Below are 21456 nucleotides of genomic sequence, written 5' to 3' on the forward strand. Positions count from 1 at the left end.
GACGGAATGAATACACACCTGTGAGAACAGACAAGATTGTGGTCTTTCCTGCCCCATTGTGTCCAAGAAGAACAGTGACCTGCCCCTCATACACATTCAATGATAAGTTGTGTATTGCAGGTTTGTTTTTAAATTCCTGTGGGATAAAAGATAATCTGTTATCTGCCAGTTAAAAAGACAAACATTATCATCTGCACTTGTATCATCGAACTCATGCTATGGATGATGCTGTTGTTAGGTGCAAAGGAAACTCCAGTTCCCCAAACTCCAAAAGGCAGTCCACATATCCAGAAATAAGCTCAGCCTGGACTATAGGAAGGTCTCTGGCAATGAGATAAAAGCCAGCATTCCTCAGGAACTTATGAAGCTGATTCCCCTCTACCAAAAAGTCATTTCCCTTATCATTGACAAAAGGGACAAATGGCTATCTGTGGTACTTGTTAGCATACCAAAGAGCAGGCTAGCCTCCAGCCTCCCTCAGTATCACAGGTACGTGTTATATATTTCAAAGTCCATGCTAGAATCCTGACTCTTCTCATCTCCTCTGCTACCCTAAACTCCCTCCAGTTCACAGGCTTGAGCTCCCCCGGCTACTCATTCTCCTTATAACCCTGCTATTTCTCTCACACTCTGCTCTGTTCCTGATTCTCTCATGGACAGGTACAGTCTGCTGGCCACATTCAGCCTACTTTCTCTGTTCTGGAGCCTCTGGCTCCTCTCTCTCTCTCTCCCACTTCTCCCCCTCCATAATTTCCTCAAAATTGGCATGTCTAAAAACTTGAAATGTATCTATATTATTAACCTATAATTATTATCTATATTATTAACCTATACTTATTATAACCTATATTATTATCCTTTGAAAGTCAATGACTGCACCTTCAATTCATCTCAATATGCAAACAAAGGACAAACTTGAATATAATTCTACACCTTAACATTAGTCACACATAATCCCCGCTTTACTAAAACCTCTCAAAACACAGTAAGACAAAATATAAACGCACATAAAAATAATTCAGATATGATCAACATTATGAGCAATACAATGGGCATAAAATGGTACATGTGATAGTGTTTAAATATCTTAAGATAGATCAGGCTGCCCTGACCCCCAACTTCTTCCCCTTGAAAAGTTTTTTTTTTTTTGTTGTTGTTGTTTTTTTTTTGTTGTTGTTTTTAAATAGGATCCACCTTTCCTGTTGAGAAAGACTCCTGGCAGCTAAAAAACAGCCTGGTTCCCCTGGAGGAAGTCCTTGTGTCATGTTTTATAAGATCAAAGGTTATAAGCCTGTATCAGGTGTGATATGACTGCAGCTTTAACAATCCCTGTCTTTTTGTGTGGCATCTTCCCAGGCAGGAGCCTGTTCCTAGTCAGCTGGCTAGAGGACTTACTATACTCTTAATTAGCTTAATAAAGTGTGTTGACTTGTAATTTTCTCTCATGTTTTATTTCAGTGTTACATACTGAAGTTATACAGGATGTGTCAGAGAGCAGAGGATAGTTTTTCCAGAGACCAAAGGCAAAATCAGTCCATGATGTTCCCAAATCCAACACAGATAATTTAAATATTATCTATGTATTTACACAGTAAGTGCTCGGGCATTGGATGGACTATAAACAGGGGCCATGTTTCAATCATGGGGAATAATTAACTATAGATTAAGGACAACAGATATGAGAGAATCAATTTAGTTTCTGTTGCCAAGAAATTAAATTGCTTCCAAAGCAAAATAATCATATTTAACAGAAATCAAAACATCCATATCCTCCTTTCTGTGAATATAAATTTTCTGGAGTTAATAAAGCCAGGAAGAGATTCAATGGAAAACTGGCTTTAATAAAAATCATCAAATTGTATACAAATAGTGACAAATATCTTGTAAGGTACCAGAAAGACAAAAGAACATCTTAGGAGGCAAAGTAAGAACTAAAACTAAAATTTTCACTGGAAACAATAATTGTGAAATGGTATAACACCAGTAATCCCAGTATTTAGGCAGAAAGATCTTAAGTTCAAAGCTGATCTAGCTACATAAAAACAGCCTATCTGAAAAAATGTAAAGAAAACAAAAAACAGAGGGCCAAAGCAACAGCTCAGCGGTTAAACTCCTCTCTGCTGAGGGAGGAGAACAGGAGCCTCATCTTGAGCTCACGTCAATGCCCGGTTGGCATGGTAACCTGCCTCTAATTCCAGCTCTAGTCTGACTGAGGGACATGCTTCAATGAACACTGTAACCAGACACATGTACACATGTACATACCCATGTCCAAACACATTTAAAAGAAGAGAAAAACAGAATTAAGAAAAAACACCCTAATTATATAAAAATGTAGAAAAGGTATGTATAAGTTATCATTTATTTTTAAACTTGTAACAAAATATTAACAAAAAACAAGTTCCTTAATCTAATAATACAAGTCTATGGTAAACCTCACAACTAATGACACAATGCTAAGATTATCTCCTTTCTGAGATTAAGAACAAACACTTCCATGTTCAGTGAAACATAACTCACAATGCCCAAGACATTTAAAAACCTGCCTATGAACAGACAAAAGGATAAAGATATGAGACATAGCCTGAAATATTATTAGGCCACAAAATTAGAAAAACCTGCCATTTGTAACGCACGTATGGACCCCAGAGAACATTATGATGGAAAAAAGCCAGACCCAGAAGCAAAAACTATGCTTTCATCTCCATTTAAAAATAAAAACAAAAAACAAAAAAACAAAAACAAAAACCAAACCCCACTCCATTAGGAGAGAATAGAACACTGGTTATCATGTACTGAGGGAGATAGAAATGCACTGGTTAAAGGGCACCGACTTTCAGCAGATTTGGTAATGGATGCTGAACACCTGACTGTGGCAATCCCTTCCACAGTCACATACACACCAGCCGCACTGTATACCTGAAAGACATGACATTATTATGTGCTAATTATAGCTTATTATCACAACAATGGCACAGCAGCATCTTTAATCTAAAAGTTTATATCTGATGAATACATTCTGCTGGGCGGTTGGTGTTGCACACCTTCAATTCCAGCACTCTGAAGATGGAGGCATTCTGTGGGTTCAAGGCCAGCCTGGTCTACAGAAGGAGTTCCTGGACAGTCAGGGTCAGAAAAACCATTTGAGAGAAAGAGACACAGAGAGAGAGAGAGAGAAAAAGGGAGGAAGGAAGGAAGGAAGGAAGGAAGGAAGGAAGGGAGGGAGGGAGGGAGGGAGGGAGGAAGGGAAGAAGGAAGGAAGGAAGGGAGGAAGGAAGGAAGGGAGGAAGGAAGGAAGGAAGGAAGGAAGGGAGGAAGGAAGGAAGGGAGGAAGGGAGGGAGGGAGGAAGGAATAAGGGAGGAAGGGAGGGAGGGAGGAAGGGAGGGAGGGAGGAAGGGAGGGAGGGAGGAAGGGAGGGAGGGAGGGAGGGAGGAAGGGAGGGAGGAAGGGAGGAAGAGAGGAAGGAAGGGAGGAAGGGAGGAAGGGAGGAAGGAAGGGAGGAAGGGAGGAAGGGAGGGAGGAAGGGAGGGAGGGAGGGAGGGAGGGAGGGAGGGAAAATATTTTTAGATGAAGACGAAGTAAAGGCCTTTTAGACTTAAGAAAAGGCGGCTGCCACCCCTCACCCTGTCTGAATGAAGCACCGCATCAAGCTCACTTATTGACATACATTTTACATAATCACAATCACTTGCTGCCTATTAGAGAAGAGTGCAATTAACTCATAAAGGTTGAGCGAATAACACAGCATTTGTAAAAATGTATCAACTCCACCCAGCACTGGCTCTCAGAGGACACCTGGACTGATAACAATGCAAACACAGCGGTTGAAGCATCTCTTTCTTCTGGACTGGGCGGCTATAAATAACCTCCATGGACAGCGATGGTTCTGGCCCCTGTAAGAACGCCTGAAACAGTACCTTGTGCAAATGTCTGATCTGGATGCCTGCCACCAGGTTGGTAGGTTCAGTCTCAAAACAGACGTGTGTTATGGGGAAGCACTTCGCCTCTCCAAAAGTCTTTCTAAGATTTGGTTTGCCAAACCAGTATGAGCGCTACAAACAAACAAACAAACAAACAAAAAAGCAAAACATTACCAAAATGGACATTAAGAACTTTGTTTTAATTTGCTGTTTCTAAATATTTAAATCATGCCAAACAAATAAGTCTGTGATATCCAGGTTTTGTTGTTAATCTTTTATTGAGTACTTGGATTAGGATAAAGGGCTTGTACTATGTACTTTTTATTAGTGAATAGATAGAAAATGTTAGTAACAATAACAAAAACTTTTTTTGAAAGAGTGAAAAAACAAATTTGAGTGAATGGGTAGGCATATGGGGAAGGTTTGGGAAGAGTTGGGAAAGGAGGAAAACATGATCAAAACATACAGAATAAAAAATTTTAAGTAAAAAAAAAAAAAAGAGAACTGAACTCTGACTAGATCTATCATAAAGTGACTCAGTGATCAGTAACATCCTACCAAGACTAGACTATGTGGCTCCTTTAGGAGATTTTGTCAAACATTTAAACAAAAACTAAGTTTTTATTTAACTCTTCCAAAAAACATAAAGAAATACCTCCTAATTCATTGTGAGATGAGTATCAATTTGATATCCAAACCAGACAAAGACAAGGGAGAAAACTATAGATCTTATAATATGGATGCAAAACTCTTCAATATGATGCCAGCAGGCTGAATCCACTGGTATATTAAAATGATTATATGCTATTACAAAGTGAAATGTATTGCAGAGATTGTTCCAGATACTATATCAATCAATGGAGTATCACATTAATACAGGATCACTTCAATTCATTCATGTTAAAATACTTAGAAGTCTAGAAATATGAAAGTTTTTATGAAAAAAAACAAAACTCCAGACTTGTAGGTAACAATGCTCAGTGATTAAAGATCGAAAACTCTGTCTCTTAAATCATGAGCAAGCCTGCAATGTCAGCCTGAATGAAGGGACACAATGGAGGTAGGTTGGAGGCGCTGCCATGACTGGAGGAAAGCTGGGAGAGCTTGCTTGCCAGAAGAACACAAAGAGGCAGCAACAAGAAGATAGGCTTTCTGTAGCTACCTGCAAGCAGAGGGACTCAAGATCACGCAGAAGAATCAGAAAAAGGCAAATGAAAAGCCCAGGTAGCTTTGCCCAGCCCTCTTGCCCTACACCTTTGTGCCTGTAGCTAGTCCCATGATGTCTGAGTTTCTTCCTATAGTGCTTCATTTTCGTTTTTCTTTTCTATTTTTTTTTTCTTTTGGGGTGGGGAGGCTGCATGGGTGGAAGGCAGATATGGAGGTCCAAGGAGATGAGTAGGATTAAGGAGCATGATGTAAAATTAACAAAGAATCAATAAAGAGTTAAAAAAGAATATAAGGAAGAGTCAAAGGACAATCTGCAGAATGGGAGAGAATACCTGCAGATCATACATGAAAGAAAGGATTAGTGCATCAGCTCCACGCAAAGCCAACAACAGTTACCAATGAGCATGAGGCCTGAGTATATGTCTCTATAAACAAGATATGTAAAGGCCAAAAAATGTAAGTATCATACCTTTATTAGTTATTAGGAAATTAAATTAAATGTCACATAAAACCTCTGAGGGTAACTAGTAGAAAAGAAACATATGAGTGAAAGAATGGAGCCTCAGTACTTTACTGGGAGAGACGACAAAAGAAAAAAAAGTATGATTTGATGGACTCTAAATCCTTAAACACAGAAGTACCATAACAACTAATAGTTCCACCCCTAGCAATATACTCAAAAGAATTAAAAATAGTGCTATTCAAAACAGTAAGAGACATAATAATATATCCTCTAGTGAGATATGCAGTATTATGCAGCCATACAACAGGATGAGTCAACATCGATTCACACTACACCACGGATAAACCTGAAAAACCACTTAAAGAAGCACACACACACACACAGTAGAAATGACTTCTTATATTGCAGTTTTAGGTTCTTGGGGATGGAAACCTATGAGTATACATTACTAAGTATTAGTGACTTCATTTTAAAATTGCTAATTTATGTCATATGTATTTCACTAGAAAAGTAAAGATTTCTAAGAATGAGGCAACAGTTTGGCTCAGTTTACTCTACATGAAGGACAAAGCTGTAATAAATTTTCAGGTGTAACATTTTACAGCCAAATTATCTACAGTTTTAATCTCTAGTATTTAAGCAAAAACTGTAACAGAGCAGTTTTCAAGGTAGGACAGAAATGAATATTTGGAAAATGAGCATGGAGCCATGGCTCATTAAACTTGCCCATAGTGTCTTCACTATAATCACCCGTCATTATAAGAAAATTTGAAGGATAAGAAGCAGGCATTTTTCTACTCTATGAAAATGAATGGTCAGCCACCTGAAAGCGACCCAGTGGTGAACTTTAGATACAGGAATTATTTAGTTCTCTTTTTGCTAGAACTTCTTAAGCTTCACACATTAATCTGCTGTGAGTTCCATTGTTTCCCCACTCTCTAATCTAAGGGACTATGTTATCTGGCTACAAGAGGTCATAATGCTTACAGTTTTACAAGTTTCAGTGTTTTATCCATAGATGTTATACAACTATATACAGAGGAGATTTTATGGCATATCCAGAAGTGGACAGTGTCTCAGTACTGGAGGCATATAGATTAGGATGATATACTTTTGGCTTTTTAAATTTGTTAACATCTATAAAATAGGTTTTCAAGAACTATGACCACTGGAGTAACAGCAGCATTAAAATTCACAGTAAAGGAAGGTGGAAAGATCACAAAGCGTTGAAGGAGGGGAAATTATAATGAGAATATATTGTATGAAAAAAATCTATTTTCAGTAAAAGAGAAATATAAAGAAAAAAACTTACCATAAGAAAAAAGTACCATGGTTGAGGCACACCACACTGTCCAGGAAACACGGTTTCTACATACCAGGTAACAAGGCTGTATAAGAAAGCATCAAACAAAAGCATTCCAAACATATAGCCAAAGATGAGGTTATCCTCAAGATTGGCTGGTGTCCAAAGGTTATGCCACTTAGCACCAATCTCTGAAATAAAAAGGAGACATTGGACATGGTGGAATCTCTGACTTGGTACTCCACACTGTGAACTGCCTATGTGCTATAACCCTTAGCAATTATATTACTACAGAAAATGTGGTTACATTTTTCCCACTTAAAAAAAAAAACTTTAAAAACAATTAGGAATGATGAAAGTGAAAGGATTAACTGAAACAAACAGAACAGCACAAGAGCAAGGAAAGAGTAGGCTTAATAGAATCTATCTTGTTACTTTCCCTTCAAGCTAATCTCTCACAAACAAGCACAAGAATGCCCAATGTGTGAAATACAGCAACTGACTAACAACCGGAAGAAGAAAATAAGGAGTTTTGCTTAGTGACAGCACTAACAGAAGGACAGAAGAACTTCAGAAAGGAAGAAAGAAACTTTTTCCCTTTCCTGTCTCCATAACAGGAAGGAATTACGGTTTGCAGACAACCCTGCTTCAAGAGGCAAGACTTAAAAAGGGCAACAGCTCAGGAAGCTCATCCTTTCTTCAACTGTGCCTCCCACCCCAGGAACATCCATGAACACTTTTCCCCCCTTTTTAAATTATTTATTTATGTATTTATTTATTTATTACAATTTATTCATTTTGTATCCCAGCTGTAGCCCTCTCCTTTCTCTTCTCTCAGTCCTACCCTTCCTCCCTCTTCTCCCCCATACCCTTCCCCTAGTCCACTGATAGGGGAGGACCTCCTCCCCTTTCCTCTGACCCTAGCCTATCAGGTCTCATCAGGACTAGCTGTATTGTCTTCCTCTGTGGCCTGGTAAGGCTGCAGCCACCAGGGGCAGCTTATCAAAGAGCCAGCCACTTAGTTCATGTCAGAGACAGCTCCTGCTCCCCTTACTAAGGGACCCGCTTGCAGAATGAGCTGCCATTGGCTACATCTGAGCAGGGGTTCTAGGTTTTCTCCATGCTTAGTCCTTGGTTGGAGTATCAGTCTCAGAAAAGACCCCTGTGCCCAGATTTTTTGGTTCTGTTGCTCTTCTTGTGGAGCTCCTGTCCCCTCCAGGTCTTTCTATCTCCCCCTTCCTTCATAAGATTCCCTGCACTCTGTCCAAAGTTTGGCTATGAGTCTCAGCATCTGCTTTAATATCCAGCTGGGTACAGTCTTTCAGAGGCCCTCTGTGGTAGGCTCCTGCCCTGTTCCCTGTTTTCTCTCTCTTCTGATGTCCATCCCGTTTGCTTTTCTGAGTGAGGATTGGGTAGCTTCCCTAGGGCTCTCCTTCTTAAACTCATTTATAAATGGAGATTAGAAATAATAAAATCTGTATGTCTAAACACTGTATCTTTTAAAAGAAGTGGTAATAATTTGAGAAAAATATTCTGTGGAGTAAAAAATGGTTATCAAAATTTAATCCATTTTGAGAACTAATAAAAAGTAAGTTAAAAAATCATAGAAAAACTAGGAAATTAAATATACAGCACAGGAAACTTCCTGTAAGCTGAAGTCCTCCTGTCCCAAACAAAACAGAGTTCCTAAAAGATAAAATTTATAATAGAGAAGAGACAATAACTAGTGTAAAAATTTTACGCCTGATAAAAATAAGTTATTAGGAAACTAAAAGGCTGTGTTTTTCCACAGGAAACCAATAGACCAATAGACCCAGATGAAATAATGTGGATAGTTAATGCATCCTGGAAAATAAGAATTATGAAAGTATCTACAAGTAAATAACATATGCATTCCCTTCATTGGCTATGAATTGAAAGGTTTTCATTCACAGTTGAGAAAATTAAATATTCTTAATTCTTCACATTAATTGAAGAATAGAACAAAAATTTCACTAAGTCCTGACAATAGTTTTCATAAAACTTGGTGGAACTGATCCTGAAATTCAGATGTAACCTGAATGACTAAATAACAGCAAGGTAGGACAATACTAACACATTAAAAATTGGTTTGTGGTAGCACACGCCTGAAATCCCAGCACTCAGGGAGGCAGAGGCAAGCGGATCTCTGTGAGTTCCAGGCCATCTTGGTCTACAAAGCAAGTTCAGCATAGACAAGGCTACACAGAGAAATTGTGTAGCAAAAAAAAAAAAAAAAAAAAAAAAAAAAGAAAAGAAAAAAGAAATTGTATGTGGCTGGTGTGTGGCTCTTGCCTTTAATCCCAACGCTGGAGGCAGAGGCAGGCAGATCTTTGTGAATTGGAGACCAGTCTGGTTTACATAGTAAGTTCTAGGCCAGCCAGGGATAAACAATTAAATCCTGTCCCAGAAAAACAAAAATCAAGCCACCAAAAACAGCAAATTAAAAAACCCAAGACCCCCAGAACTAGTATCATATCATAAAATTCTTGTGAGTAATTGGTATTAAATGACTCTAAAATTTTAGTATAATTGGAATCATCTGTTTGATAGCTATTGTTAACATAAGTAAAATTTAAGCTATGTAAGCGCTTTATATAGGACTTTTATAGCTTAGCTATCTTAAAAATAATCTTGCTATGTTGTCTAGGATGGTCTCAAACTCTTGGGCTCAAGTTTCATCTCAGTCTCCTAAGTGGTGATTTAAATACAAAATCGTTCAACTTTACCAATGAAGTGAAGACTCAGGAGCAGATGCTGGGGTGAAAACCTACTAGCTCGGAGAAAGCACCCAGCTGACCTTCCTACACAGCTCACGTCCCAAAAGAAAAAATCCCTTCTCATTAATCTCATGTCCCAGAAGAAAAAAGCCTTTTCTCATTCTTCATGCTATCTTAAATACCCTTCAACTCAATGCCCTCTTTTCTCAATGCCCAGGTGTCTCTCTAGCCGTACCCCTGACTTCCTCTCACTTTCTATGCTTTTTTCCCATGTTCACTTCCTGTCACTTTGGTTGCTTGCTCCACCTCTTGACCTACGGTTAACTTTATTTGATCCAGCAAGACAGCTCTTGGATTAAAGGTGTGTACTAGGGCTGAGCCACACCACAAGTATTTGTTTACTGTAAACAGAAAGCTCTAGAATCAAAGACTGAGCCACATCACAATTAGAAACAGGTTTTTCATAATTCACAATTTTAGGGTTCACAAGGGGATCAAATATACTGCAACACCTAACTAACTGGGATAGAGGCATTGTCTCCTTGGGTAGTATAGGTTGTTAGTACTTTTGCAAGCAGGAATTTATTTTTTAGATTACTACGAACATATGACCACTTACACATAAACTGCTATGGATAATAGCAGGAACCATAAGCCATCTAAACATGGATAAAGAAGTGGTTGATTCAACTTATAATGAAATACTAAATAATGTTACAAGAAGAACAGAAACATACCTATGCATGGGGAAAAGTCCAAGACTTTTTTCTTAGAGAATAAAAGTAATAGAAGTTCTAAAATGATTTTATTTGACAGTATAAGTTCACAGAAAAAAAAATGGGAAAATTTGAGGTCTTGATTTTTCTTTTAAATTTTTTTTGTTCATTCTTCACTAATTTCACAAACAAATATATGCACTTAAGACATATCCACTCTTCACTCTGACCTCCTCCCCATCCCTTTCTTAACTTCATGTTTGTTTTTCTTTTATACCGTTGGGTCCCATTAGTGCTGTCAACACACACCTGTGGGTAGGCACCACTGACTGGAACATGAGCAACTTACCATAGGCTACAGTGCTGAAGAAAACTGACTCCTCACCAAACCCCTGCCCATAGCTCCCAACAGCTTCCCAGCTAGGTGTGGGAGCTTTATATTCCTCATATTTTACATAATCACTTATATAATAAGCAAATTTGGGAAAGATACAACATTTTCTTACCTTTTCTTCTCCTGTGTACCCAGTTTGCTAAGAATTGAATCAGCAAACACAAATACCCACCTTGTATTTCCAACTTGATTAAAATATTAATCCCCAAGGCCAATGCAACATTTGCGCTCAGACAGGAAGTCACCTTGGTAGTAAGATTCAATTTTCCATAGTGTTCAGAGATGAAGTGATAGGGAAAGAAACTGGCAAAAAATAGGAGGTTTCCAGCAGAAGCAGCCAAATGAGCTTCAAATAAGAAATTACAATTAACTTCTTACACTATAACAGAGAACTAACAAGGTTGAATATACTTTGATTATGTTTCCAAAAATTTACTATGTTTCCAGTCTTATTTATGAAACAAGACAGAATAACTGAACATGTAGATAATTACTAAATAGTGGACGTTGTTAAGGCCACAAGCATGGAATTTTGTTACGTTGTACGTGCTCTTTTCTGAATGGAAATGGATGGGGAGCTGATCCGGGAAAGAGAGAAGGTGGGGAAACTGGGAGGAGTGGAAGGAAGGACAACTGTGGTCAGGATGTACTATAGGAGAGAAGAGTTTTAAAAGAAAAAAAAAATTCTCATGAAAATATTGCTAGGATATCAAATCAGTGCTAGTGAAGAAAACAAACAAACAAACAAACCAATAAAACTGCAGGATGCCACTTCCTAACATTACCATCATTCAGACAAGGCAGCAGCCTACAGAATGGAAAACAATTTTCACCAGCTAGGTATTCAATCAAGAGCTAATATCTAAAATATATAAAGAACTCAAAAACCAGGCATCAAGAAAACAAATAACACAATGGAAAAAAAAAAAAAAGGTATAGGTATAAACAGAATTCTCAAAAGAGGAACATTAAATGGCTGAGAAACACTTAAAGTACTGTTCCAAATACTTAGCTATCAGGGAAACACAAATCAAAATTATTTTGAGATTACAGCTGAAACTCGTCAAAATGGCCAAGATCAATAAAACAAGTAACAGCTCATGCTAGTGAGGATGTAGAGTAAGGGGAACAACCATCCATTGCTGGTGCGAATGCAAACTGGTACAGCCAATATGGAAATCAGTGTCGCTGTTCCTCAGGAGGCTGGGATTCATTATCTATTCTTTTCCTCATTGTATTTTGTCTTTATTTTTAAATTTGCAAATTCTACTACCCATCTCAATTTCACTTCTCAGATTCCCTTTATGCCCATTTTAGTGGTTCCCCTTCACTTTTGTGTTTTTCAAGTTTGTAATTTATATTTTATTTTTTCTCATACCTTTTTGTTCTTTGCTGAAATTTCTCTTTCTATAGTTGTTTCCAGAGAACACACAATTGCTTGATACAATATTGAAAATGGCTGCTTAATTCTTTTTAGTAATCACATCTCCTTCACCTTAGTGTTGGTGTCCAGCAAATGTAAGTTTTCACTCTTGTTTTGATTTTCCCAGTTCTTGGAATTGTTAACTTTAGAATCTATCCTAAATATGTTGGGTACAGTGCTACCCTTCAAGCTATGTCTTAGAATGTTGGTATTTGAATGATTAACACAATGTAATTTTTTACAGAGTGAGCTGAAGCTTGCCACTGAAGATACTAGTTTGATTCCTCTGGTTTTACTACCTCTGTTTCTTTTACCTTTTTGTGAGTCATTTAAGCATATTTTTATATGCTTATATGAAACTACATATTTTTATATGCTTAAATATATTTTTATATAGAATGTCTAATTGGACCATTTTGGTGTAATTTGATGACATCTATTATTCTTATGTGAGTTTTCATAAAGAAACAATTACTAGAGTCTTCCCATATAGTGAGTACTTGCTTTCAGTAGCAATTTAAATTAACTTCTCCAGGAAGCATTTTTTAGTTCTAAATTCACATCTTTATATATTTTTTATATGTACACTGAGGCACATTCATTTTTTTAAAGGCTTATTTATTTATTTATTATTTATATATCATTCTACCTGCATGTGTGCTTGTGCACCAGAATTGGACACCAGATATCACTGGAGATGGTTGTGAGCCACCATGTGGTTGCTGGGAATTGAACTTAGGACCTTTGGAAGAACCACCAGTGCTCTTGACATCTGAGCCATCTCTCCAGCCCCGGCACATTCATTTTTAATTTTCTCTCTACCTGCTGCCAGGTTGTGTCATGTATAATTCACTTTGTGTGTTAGAATGCAAGGCAGGGCTTCTAGGTAGCTAGAAAGGACTACAAACACAGACTCACTTTTATTGAAGAGCGTGCTAACCATAAAGGCAAAGCATATGGACGCAATGGCATAACATGTAAGAAAGACAAAGATGAAACTACAGTCACTGTAGCGCAAGATTGGCTCCTGTATAATCTACAATAAAACAAATCAGGACATCAGATAAGGTACACCATAACTAGCATCACATAAACACAAGAAAAGAGACTAAAGTATGGTCCCTAGTGAAACAGATCACCACTCTCAGCTGTTAAATGTACAAGGAATCTCTTGTGTATAATATAGATGCAACACCTGTCAATTAAAAACACCTATGGCCTATGGCTGAGGCAGGAACTAAGTGGGATGTCTGGCAGACAGAAGGGATCTGGGAGAGAGCCGGTGCTCAGGAGTTGCCACCAAATGTGAAGAGGATGGACACATGGAGCCTGAGCCCAGGTAACAAGCCATGTGGCAGAATGAAAGTTAGTAAAAATGGGTTATTTAAAGTTATGAGCTAGTCAGAGAAGAGCTTAGATATATGGCCTAGGTATTTGTAAAATAATAATTGAGTATCAAGAATAATAACTTCCGGAGAGTTATGGGAGCAGGAGGAAAAACAGCGTGGCCAGCTGCTACAGGTGAGAATCAAAGACAGGAAGTTGAAAATTTCCTGCGAGATAATTTCCTCAGCAGCATATGAGTTTTCTAGTATGGTCTTACAGCAGTATTCTACTGTAAACCTGAGTAAGTCCACAGCATAATATCTCTCCTTTTATTGGACTGTGCACTCTACTCAGCCCATTGAAACTTATCTGTCTGTTGGAGTAGTCATTTGCCATGTGTACTTACACAATATGTGAAATACAGTGGGGATGAATGTGGAACTCAATTTCATATTTAAAAGACATGTTAATAGATTATATATTTCCTATAAAAACTTAATGCCAGAATTGGGATGTACAGTAACACAAAGCACACTAGATTCTGAAAACAAAAAGAAGACATCTTAAAAGTCGTTACATGGGAAAATAGTATTTTGTAAAGAGCTGAGTTAAACACATCACATAAAGAATTTCACCTGTTTCTCCCATTTTTTTTAAAGTTTAGTAGCTGGTGAAATTTTAAAATTATATAGGTGATTAATCATATGTCTACTGGACGGCATGAAACTGGATACTTGCCTTGACAAACAGTAATGCACATATCAAAAAGATAATGATGACATATAAGGGGAAGAATGTGAAGAAATAGCCAACCCAGATGATCCAATTTTTAAGCCCCATTATGAGCTGGTACTCCTGTAGGACAGTCAACATAAACCAAGTATTATATATGTCTGGAAATTCATGGTGCTTTCATGCACCATTTTTGAAATTTTAACTACAAAGGCAATAAAAATGGTAAATATTATCTCCACTTTAAGAATAAAAAATATTAATGTTTAGAAGTTTATCAAAATTATGCAGTAAGGTCAGCACTTCCCTTAAAATACCTTTTCATCATCATCATTATTATTTATTACAATTTATTCACTTTGTATCCTGGCTGTAGCCCCCTCCCTCATCTCCTCGGGGCTCCACCCTCCCTCCCCCTCTATGTCCCTCCCATAGTCCACTGTGGGAGGTCCTCCTCCCCTATTATCTGACCCTAACCTAGGAGGTCTCATCAGGACTGTCTGGATCCTCTTTTGTGGCCTAGTAAGGCCACCTTGCCAGGGGCAACCAAGTTCATGCCAGTGATTCCCCTGAGTTCAGAGATCCTTTTCAATAATACATCTGGGATTTAAAGAATGAAAAACATTTCAATTTAGTGTTTCAAAATTTATCTTATGGGCTGCCCCACACATCTTTAGTGATATTTATTCCTCTTACCCCCTTATCCCTTTGTGAACATATATAGTTTGTGTGTGTGTAGTTTGAATAAAGTTATGCTACTTTGAGTGATAACGCTCTCAAGGGCTGCTGACCATCAAACAAAGTTCCCAAGTAAAAGCAGACATGGAAAACCTCCTTCCAGTGTGGGATTTGAAGACTGACCTCAGATCATCAGGTTTGTGCATCTAATGAACCATCTTACTGGCCTTCAAATTAAACTGTCAAGCACTAAGATACACAGCCCCTATTAAATGCTTTACTTCCAGTATATTAAAACAAAGACATCTGTGTATCTTTTTCCCCTACTGATAATTGCTTTCAAGATTTTTTTCTTTGCTTTTGGTTTTTAGCAATTTGAGTATCATGAGCCTGTGTATGTGTATACATCTGTGTGCACACATGTTTATGTGATGTTTATCTGTGTTCTCTGAGCTTCTTGCATCTGAGTTTTAATACATATTGATTAAGGATAATCCTCGCAGTATTTTTAATTCCTTTCCTTTATTTTCTCAATTTTAGGAATTCAATTTCTTATGTTATAACACTTGATGTTGTTCTATGCTTTGTGGATGCTTTCTTCTGGAATTTTACATTTTCTCTCTATATTTCTCTTTGTGTAATATCAACTATTTTGTAATATCTACTATCAATATTTTATTTGTTTAGCAATTTTTATTGTTGTTAAAAACTTGAAAATTGTGAAAATAAATGAATACTGTTGTTAATGGACCACTACTCTTGGGACTTATGTTAATTTAGCCCTGAACAAGGTTGAAGTTGAAATTCACTGATGCTCTAGATATAAAAGAATTCAAGTTCATCTTGTAATATTTTTGTCCTCCTCTGAGACTTTGGATTTCCATCTATGTTGCTTTCCTGTTTGTCTCTGAAGGTTTTCCAGTTTAGAAGTTGGTATTGCCAGGACTCACTCTTCTGTATTTAGCTCTCTTGCTACTCTGCTGGAATCTAACAATTTCCAGCAATGCTGAATACATACTAATTTCCAAAGGATGTTCACAGGCTGGTGTGTGTGTGTGTGTGTGTGTGTATACATATGTATATACATACATGAAATATATATTTTATAATAGAAACTATCAGAAAGTGATACTACCTTTAATCTTTTTTCCTTTTCAAACACAATGGCTCGCATGATGGAAAGCACAATGGAAGAGAACATGAGGATGAACATCAGAGGAATGAAAGGACTGGCAATCCAAAGTAATTTGTCCTGAGGATGACTTGGGTATGGGAATCTCTGCACAAGAACATCGATTTCATCAAACATCTTTTTCCCAGCATCGTTTTCATGATATAACATGATACTCTTATCCAAGGCATGCTGTACTGCCAGGAATCCTTCCTTGATATATCCTGTGTAAGAAAACTCATGCTCAGGTAAAACACACTGAGAAGCAACTCAGACATGAATAAGAAAATGCAAGTCATCTTTAGATTGCAACCACAGAATCTACCATAGATTGGATAAAAGGACATTTCTTCAGCTGAATATGATTTTATCTTCCCCAAATATTAATAGTAATCTTGCTAAATTCTACTTTAAAATTTTTACTTAGTAAGAAAATGACAATATAATTAAATATTGAGAAGATGATGACTTAAAAATATAAAGGAATAAAGTCCCAGAACCATTGACCACAAAAAGGCAAAAAATAACAAATAACACAAAGTAAAGACTTCTGTTTAACAAAGTAGAGTGTAGATAACATCAAAACTGGGTACTAGGGTGCTACAAATGCAGGTAAGGTACTTCTAACGAGCATGAAGACCAGAATTCAGATGCTCAGGACCCAAGAAAAAGACAGGTAGGTGTGGCAGCTTTCCTGTAATCCCAGCATGCAGGAGGTAGACATAGGTATCCCTGATAGCTAGTCTAATGGAAATGGCAAACTACAAGTTCATCAAGATATCCTATCTCAATACCTAAGAAGAAGAACAATCAAGGAAGACTCCAAAATTCAACCTCAGACCTCCACAAGGACACATATGTGCACCCTTAGACATCTGAGTGTGGATATATACATGCACTCACTACACTCATACATATGCAAAAACAAGAAGTAAGAAGTTGCAAACAACTATCCATGACTGCAGAGGCTATAGCCCCTAGAAGAGAACCCACTACTACCATTTTTCTAAACCAACATATTTCCAATGATATTCTAAATATTCATCCTTATAACTTGCCCCTCATCAAAGAGGGTTATTTTGCAGTAGATGGAGACTGTTACAAAGATCCACAACTGATCAAGTGCAGAGAGTACTCCTAAGGCTTTGGAAACACAAAGGGAGAAGGAATGAATGATAGCAAACGCCAGAGGACCAGGATACCTGGTCTGATGTAGCATCTTCTTGACATGAGAGGGAGGCTTGCACCCATGAAATTTCAACAATATAGTTGCCTAAACAAGTCCTGCATAATGACTCAAACAGTTGACATGACAATGTGGATGGGGGAAATGTCATTGGAACCCATTCCTAGATAAGAGTACTACAGATGTGCCAAGAGGTTCTCAGGGCTGGGGATTCAATTTGTTTTTCCAGGTATGATCCCTGACAGGTTATCCAGTCCCAAGTTGTTATTCTGAAACACAAATTCATTTGAGTAACACTGAATGGACTCAGTATCGTATACATGTATTTCTACTTGTGTGTGTATAACAATAATAAGCAAGGAAGACAAGGTCAGGAATTTGAGAGGGAGTGATGCAGGACACAGTAGGAGTTGGAGGTGGGGGGAATGATATAAATGCCGTACTTGCATAAAATTCTCAAAAAACTTAAATAAGAATGACTATTAGTTTTTAACATTTTACATAAAGTTAGTAGTCATACATGGATACAAACAGGCGGGCAGCATGAACAATATGAAGTGTATACCTTTGTAAACAATACTGGAATGCAACTCCAACAAACAGGTAACTGCAACGAATCCACAAACTGAATATTGTAGACATTTAAAAATATTAATTTTTCCAGTTAAGGAACATGGAAGACACCCCCATTTTTCTTATTCTTTTTCAAAAGTATTTTGTAATTTTTATTATAAATGTCTTTCACATCTTGATCAAATTTACTCCTACGTATTTTTTTCTAACTACTGTGAATGGATTTATTTTCAGGATAGATTTGTTTCTCAGCAAATTCATTACTGATTCATAAAATGCAAATTTCTATTCATTTTTCATCTTGCAAAAAGTCAGTTCTAATAGTCTTGGAAAATTGTATTATCTGCAGTCTGGGTTAGTTGGGCTTCTGCTCTTGGTATTTTCATTTATTTGGTCAATTGACTTTCCTAAGTGGTACTGGAAAAGAACAGTAAAACTGGGTACTTTTGCCTTATTCCTGATCTTAAAAGAAATGCTTTTAGATTTTCTGTACTTAGTATAATGTTAGATATGGGCTTCACACACACAGACACACACACACACACACACACACACACACACACCTTCTTTTTTATTGTTCAGGGCTTGATTGTAAAGGGATGTTGTACGTTATCAAATGCCTTCTCTACATATATTGAGAAAAGTTTTACTTTCTTTATATGTATGTGGTGTACTATGCTTAAAAAGGGTCGTGCATATAAATCACCCTTGCATCTCTGGATTAATCAAACTTGATTGCAATAAGCAGTCTCTGGTAGGATGCTGGATTTAATTTGCTAGTACCTTTATTGCATGTGTGATGTGTGCATGTACAACTGTGAGTGGCTATGTGTGCCCATGTGCATATATGCAGAAGGCAGCAGAACATGCCGAGGATCCTCCTCTAGTGCTCCTTAGTTTCTGAGACAGTTTCTCTCAAAGAATCTCAACATTGCCATTTCCACTAAGCTCAGTGGCCAGTGAGATACCAGGAGCCATCTATCTCTACTCATTGCTAAAGATATAGATATACAAGGCATCCCCTATTTTTTTCACATGGGTGCTGTGGGATTTGAACTCAGGTCTCATGCTTTCATAGCAATCTGTCTTACCCACTGAGTCAGCTCTCCAGTTTGGTTGCTAGTATTTTACTAAGAACATTTGCACCTGTTTCCATCCGGAATATCTGCCTATAGTTTGTGTGTGGGTTGATGAGTGTGTGTGTATCTGTCCTTAAATGTTTTGGTAACAGCGTAATGCTGACCTTGAATCATAAGTTTGGAAGGGGTCCCTCCATTTTAATTCTTTAGAATACTTTCTAAAAGAATTGATATTAATCTTTTCTTCTTCCACTAAGGTGGGAACTTGCGCTTTAATAAGATCACAGGTAATTTGTACAAAATGTTAAGAAACAGTAAAAATCACCCAGAATAATCCGTGTAATATGGAAAGTTAAAACACTATTCCTACAATAAGGATGCTTGAAAAGCCACATGTAATCATATTATTAAGCATTGGGAGTGATATTTTGGTGCACGATGTGAATGCTGCCTCTGCATACTCAATTGCTCTTTGCTGTACTGGCAGAGAGCAGAGTACTGGCTGGATTTTGGTATTGTTATTCTTATGGCTTACCACCAGCATCATATTTTGTGAATGTATACACCTTTTTCACAGGTGATTAGTTTTAATAAAGATCTGACAGCCAAAATAGAGGCAGGAAAGGGAAGGCAGGACTTCTGTGCTGGGAGAAGGTCTCTGAGAGAGGGTCTCTGAGAGAAGAATGCAGAAGCAGGAAGAGTCATCGGTGTTACACAGGAGAAGACAGACTTCCTGGGACTGAGAGAGAGTAAAGATGTGGACACATGGTGGGATGTAGGTCAGGATTTGTGGGGTTAATGTATGAGATAGCTGGGAATCTGCCAAATCAAAGGCCCAAGCTTATATAAATATTAATATGTGTTTGTGTTTTTAACCACTGGCAGGTCCCAGAGAAAATCCCATTAGAATTAAGTATTTACTAAAAAAAATAAAATTAAAAAATTAAAAAAATCCTCAAGACCAAGTCATACTTTGAATAAGCAGACATATATATGTATAAATATGTGTATGTTTTATGTCATATATACACGATTTTTAATGATTTTTTTTTCCTTATTGGGCTGACAGTGCTCAATCCAAGAGGCGAAGACCACCTAAGAAAACCCCAATACCAGACACTAGAACTCTCTTTTGAGTTGTTGGCTAGGCTTGTTCACGAGACTGTTGTGCTTGGTTGCCCTCAGAGGTAGATGGTAGTAAGTCCTGTGGCTGAAGACACTGTGAACTTCAGAAACAGTGTTCAGCGACTCCGGACCTGGCATTGGCCTGTATGCCTCCTCCTGGAGGACTAGATTTCATGATATCAGAAAGCACCACACAAGTTTTCAAAGGAGGGAGGCACAGCAGTAAAAACAGAGTGACACTGGCATAAAAACAGGTACACTGACCAATGCGACAGACTTGAGGACAAAGATATGTCATGCATTTTGGTAACAGTCACCCTCCCACATCCAGAACCACCCTCACGTCCCTACCCCCAAACTTTGTGTTTTCTCTTAGTGGCTAAAAACCCATTAAGTTCAAGTGGGGTCATGTGTAATTGATACCCACTGGGTAGGAAAAAGTTTTCTCTAACGGAGTGTCACCGGGCATATCCACCACAGTCTAGAGAAGGCCAGTGCCCAGGAACAGCTGGCCAACGCCCGACAAACTCACTGCTTGTTTATTTTTAAGGGAAACTTTTGTTCTGTTTTTGGCATTTTCTTATTTGTTTTGTGAATTTTTGTTTTGGGAGTGGAAAGTTGGGTGAGTAGGGAGGTTTAGAAGATCTGATAGGAGCTAGGGATGGAGAAATGTGATCAAAATATATCCTATGGAAAAAATTAAATTAATAGGACAAAACAAAACAAAACAAAAAAAAATCACATCAAATGCTGGTGAGAATGGTGGGAAAGGGAATCCCACACTCTGTTGGTGAGAATGCAAACTGGTGCAGCTACTGTGGAAATCAGTGTGGTGGTTCCACAAAACACTAGACATTTATCACTCTGGGGCATATATTCAAAAGGACTAATTTCTACTGAAGAGAGACATGTTTCTTCGTGGTTACAGCTGCTCCGTGCACAACAGCTACAACTTGGAGATAGTCCAGTTGTTTCTGTTTGCTCGTTTTTTTCAACTTGACACAAAGTAGCATCCATCTGAGAAAAGGGAACTCAAACTGAGAAAATGTGCCCATCAGACTGACCTACAGGCTAGCCTGTGGGATCTTTTTTTTGAAAGAATAAACTGTTTATTAATTGTAATTATAAATTTGGTTCTTTGTGCTAATCTAGTACTTTACTGTGTACTTCCTTTTTAAATTAATTATTATTATTATTTTATAATTTACCATTTACTCGCTTTGCATTTCTGCTGTGTGGGGGCATTTTCTTGATTGATCATTGATGTAAAATGGCCAGGGCACTGTGAGCAGTGCCATCCCTGGCCAGTTGGTTCTGAAAGCAAAGGGAAGTTTAGGAGGCGCAGGCCAGTAAGCATGATTCTTCCATGGCTTCTGATTCAGTTCTTGCTTCCAGGTTCCTTCTGAGTTCCTACCCTGACTTCTCTCCATGAGACTGTAAAGAGACAGGATATGCTCTTTC

At 37.8% G+C, this 21456-nt stretch overlaps 1 protein-coding gene across 2 annotated transcripts in view; it reads right to left on the reverse strand.

The window, feature by feature from the left end:
* The window catches only part of LOC110547867 (phospholipid-transporting ATPase ABCA3-like), a 110614-nt gene that overhangs the window by 71333 nt on the left and 17825 nt on the right, over positions 1 to 21456 (reverse strand). The window contains exons 5-11 of one of the 2 annotated variants that reach the window (XM_060366255.1): positions 15997 to 16256; positions 14196 to 14306; positions 13044 to 13161; positions 10875 to 11048; positions 6864 to 7045; positions 3919 to 4053; positions 15 to 136 (exon numbers count right to left, since the gene is read on the reverse strand). In XM_060366255.1, the coding sequence (XP_060222238.1) occupies positions 15 to 136; positions 3919 to 4053; positions 6864 to 7045; positions 10875 to 11048; positions 13044 to 13161; positions 14196 to 14306; positions 15997 to 16256 (1102 nt within the window). Of the gene's footprint in view, positions 1 to 14; positions 137 to 3918; positions 4054 to 6863; positions 7046 to 10874; positions 11049 to 13043; positions 13162 to 14195; positions 14307 to 15996; positions 16257 to 21456 lie in introns of those variants that run through there. The other variant, XM_021635696.2, reaches the window with a different exon arrangement.

Source organism: Meriones unguiculatus, chromosome 14 (genome assembly GCF_030254825.1).
Source record: "Meriones unguiculatus strain TT.TT164.6M chromosome 14, Bangor_MerUng_6.1, whole genome shotgun sequence".
NCBI classification, from domain to species: Eukaryota; Metazoa; Chordata; class Mammalia; order Rodentia; family Muridae; genus Meriones; species Meriones unguiculatus.